This window comes from Octopus sinensis, linkage group LG14 (assembly GCF_006345805.1).
Source record: "Octopus sinensis linkage group LG14, ASM634580v1, whole genome shotgun sequence".
NCBI lineage: Eukaryota > Metazoa > Mollusca > Cephalopoda > Octopoda > Octopodidae > Octopus > Octopus sinensis.
In genome coordinates this window covers 15,291,640-15,294,729 of record NC_043010.1, presented here as the reverse complement: position 1 = coordinate 15,294,729, position 3,090 = coordinate 15,291,640, and the positions used below count along the sequence as shown (strand labels likewise).

General features: G+C 35.6%; 1 protein-coding gene across 1 annotated transcript; it reads left to right on the top strand.

Moving 5' to 3' along the window:
- Positions 1 to 615: 615 nt before the first annotated feature.
- LOC115219157 lies at positions 616 to 2,443 on the top strand. Its single transcript, XM_029789262.2, has 2 exons — positions 616 to 770; positions 1,956 to 2,443. The coding sequence occupies exons 1-2, from the start codon at positions 689 to 691 to the stop codon at positions 2,312 to 2,314; spliced, it is 441 nt and encodes a 146-aa protein (XP_029645122.1). The 5' UTR covers positions 616 to 688; the 3' UTR covers positions 2,315 to 2,443.
- The last annotated feature ends 647 nt before the right edge of the window (positions 2,444 to 3,090 follow it).

Sequence of the window (3,090 nt, the reverse complement as noted above, 5' to 3'; positions counted from 1 at the left end):
ACTGAACCAGTGCAATGTATAATGTAACAGTACTACATGTACAAGGCCGTAACTAGAAACCACCAGTTTATTACAAAGTACAGACCTAGACTCCGAGACAATATTTCACACACGGTGAACATGTCAATGAAAACTTTTAATTGTGAGAAAAAGTGTGTGGAAACTATCTGAAAGTATCTATTAGTGAATATAAAATAAAATATCGTGAACAGTTTTTCTATTTACTGTGTAAATCACCTGTTGCAATATTGTTTACTAAAGACTTTAGATAACCCTTCCATCTATTTTTCTTTAACCTTTATCTCCACCACTTTATCTCTTTATTTGTTAATATATTTATTTTTTTCTTAGCATTCTCTCTCCAATCTATCATCTGTTTAGTTCATTTTCCCTCCCCACCAGCTGATCGTCTGTTTTCTTCATTCTTTCTCCATCCCCACCAACTATCGTCTGTTTTGGTCACCAACCTCCCCTTCAAGTTCTCGTCTGCTTTGTTGATTCACCTGTCTGACATTAAACAGAGCAACCACTTATATGCTATTATATATATTTTATCCAGCAGAAATTATCTGCTAATATTGTTTAATCTAATTGAGGGACAGTGATATAACTATAAATACAGGGATAACTTTCAACTTTATCCATCATTCTTTTATTGGTTTGAAACTTATTCAATACTGCTCTCACTATGAACTCACTATGCGTAGTATTCTGTTTTCTCGCTGTCTCTGTAGTGACATCTGATGCGTTCAACTTTATAGGTGGATATGGTAAGTCACATATTGCGCTTTTCTAAATTTTATTTTGGATTCTGTCTGTGTCTATGGTAAGTTATTCTTTTATGGCCAACTGTGTGTTTCTTTATGTGTCTCTCATAAGCATATATAATGCTTTGGTTTATGCTTGTGTCTGCGTTTGTCTCTACCTCTGTCTCTCTTCACTTCCGCTCTCTACTTTCATTCATTCTTCTCTCCGCTTGTACATTCTATTTCATGTGGCTTCTTTCATTTTTCCTTCTTTTCATTTTATTTATTATTATATATTTTTTCGCGAAATATTTTTCTTAAAGATGAAGGATAAAAGGAACAAGAGAGAAAACATGAAAGTGGCAGAATAAGATAGAAAGTGAAGATGGAGTCGAAAGACACGTAACAGAGCGGAAGTGTTTAATCTATTTTGCTCTAAGAAAATATCACAATGTGCTGTAGTTCACTGCGCTGTTTGCATTAACAAGACACTGAGAGCGAGAGTCTTATATTATAGATTAAGTGATTCATGCAAATGTGTCGTCCGGCAGACAAAATGGCGAACGTGTTACCTTTCAGTGAGAGATGTGATGAAAGAGTTTTTCCACCTCGATGAGTTCATTCTTAAGGATAGCAATCTTTAACCCGAACAAATTAAACAAAAGTGTTGGTTCACACGAGACAGGTATACCGGTCGTATTCACCGTTATATTTTCGAAAAGAAATCTGAGAGCAACTGCTAGGTTGACAGCTTCCGATTGTCCACCAAGAATCGTGGGTCTTTCACTGATTTCCCCAGATATTTCTGCTAGGAAAGTATTACTCCATGTTGCACCCCAGGTTAGTGACTTATTGCCCACGAAACGGGAAGTTTATGGTGTCATTTTTTTTACTGTCCTGTCAGTCTAAGTTTAATCATTGAAAATACAATGTAAAACTGGTTGTGTGTAAACCACGTTAACTAATAATATTTAGGTGGGTGAAGGTACATCGAGAGAAAAGCAGTTGCTTCACAGTTAGAAAACGTAGACTCACAACGTATTTTGTGTCGTTCGCAGATCCGAAATTCAAACCTAACTGAAACACAATTCACAGATAGTTGTGTGTGTGTGTGTGTGTGAGAGAGAGAGAGAGAGAGAGTTGTGTGTGTGTGTGTGTGTGTGTGTACGTTTAACATGAATTTAAATGTGCATCGTTTATTCGTTGCAGGTGGAGACAAAAAGTCGGATAAACACCCACATCATGACAACTTCTTCACAGATATCGGTCGAGATATCGGCAGGTTCTGGGGCGGTCTATTCAAACACAAAAAACCTCACCACGAAGATGACGATGCTGCTGAAAAAAAGTCAAGCTGGAAAGGAAGTCTTCCGAAATCATCAGACAGTCAAAATATGGAGGCCATTTTGACGAAATCTATGTATGCACAGTTCAAAGCTTATGCCATGATGGCGGATGCTTATAAATTACTTGGAAACAGTGTTAAACTGCAGAGAGAGGCGTTGATGGATATGAATGACTCTGGTCCTGCTGAAAATTCACCAAGACCCCCGGAATGGCATAGATAATTTTTAGAACATTTAATCGATTACTAGAAATATACGAGAAGTTTTGAGACAAATATAAATAAAACTAAAATTGTATTGGAAATTGATAATAAACCATTAGGATAAGGAATGTGCCTCATAAAATATGTATTCCGCCTTTTTGTCTTTTATTATTTTTTTGCGGGTTTTATGAATATAGGTGAGCTTGGTTTCCTTTCATTAATCATGATGAATATAGACACATATATATTCAAAATTATATATATATATATATATATATATATATATAGAGAGAGAGAGAGAGAGGGGGGAGATGGAGAGAGAGAGAGATAGGCAGAAAGGTAGGTAGGTAGATACTTATATAAATATATATGGTCTTACCACTATGAAAGGAATGTTCTCAAGAAAATTTAGCAAACACCAGATTGTAAGCGAGCAAGACAAATGAAAATAAACGAAATATAGATTAATCATAAACTAGTTTCGCTATTAACACTTACGCAAAATTACTTACGTAATTGTCCGTAGCTCTTCAGTATGATCGTCATTGCAAATATTATTTGCAGAACGATACACGAGACGTGCGCTTGATATTGAACATGTATTCAGTTCTACCAATTACATTTGGAGTTATCTTTCAAAAGATAAATTTGCTAAATTTTCTTCAGAACATTCCCCTCTTAGTAGTAAGGCCATAGCAGATCTACATCTAGCATGATGGATGTCCACGTAGTGATCATCCCTTTTAAATGCATGTAATATAATTTTCTGAATCTTCAGATTTTAATATGCTAGAC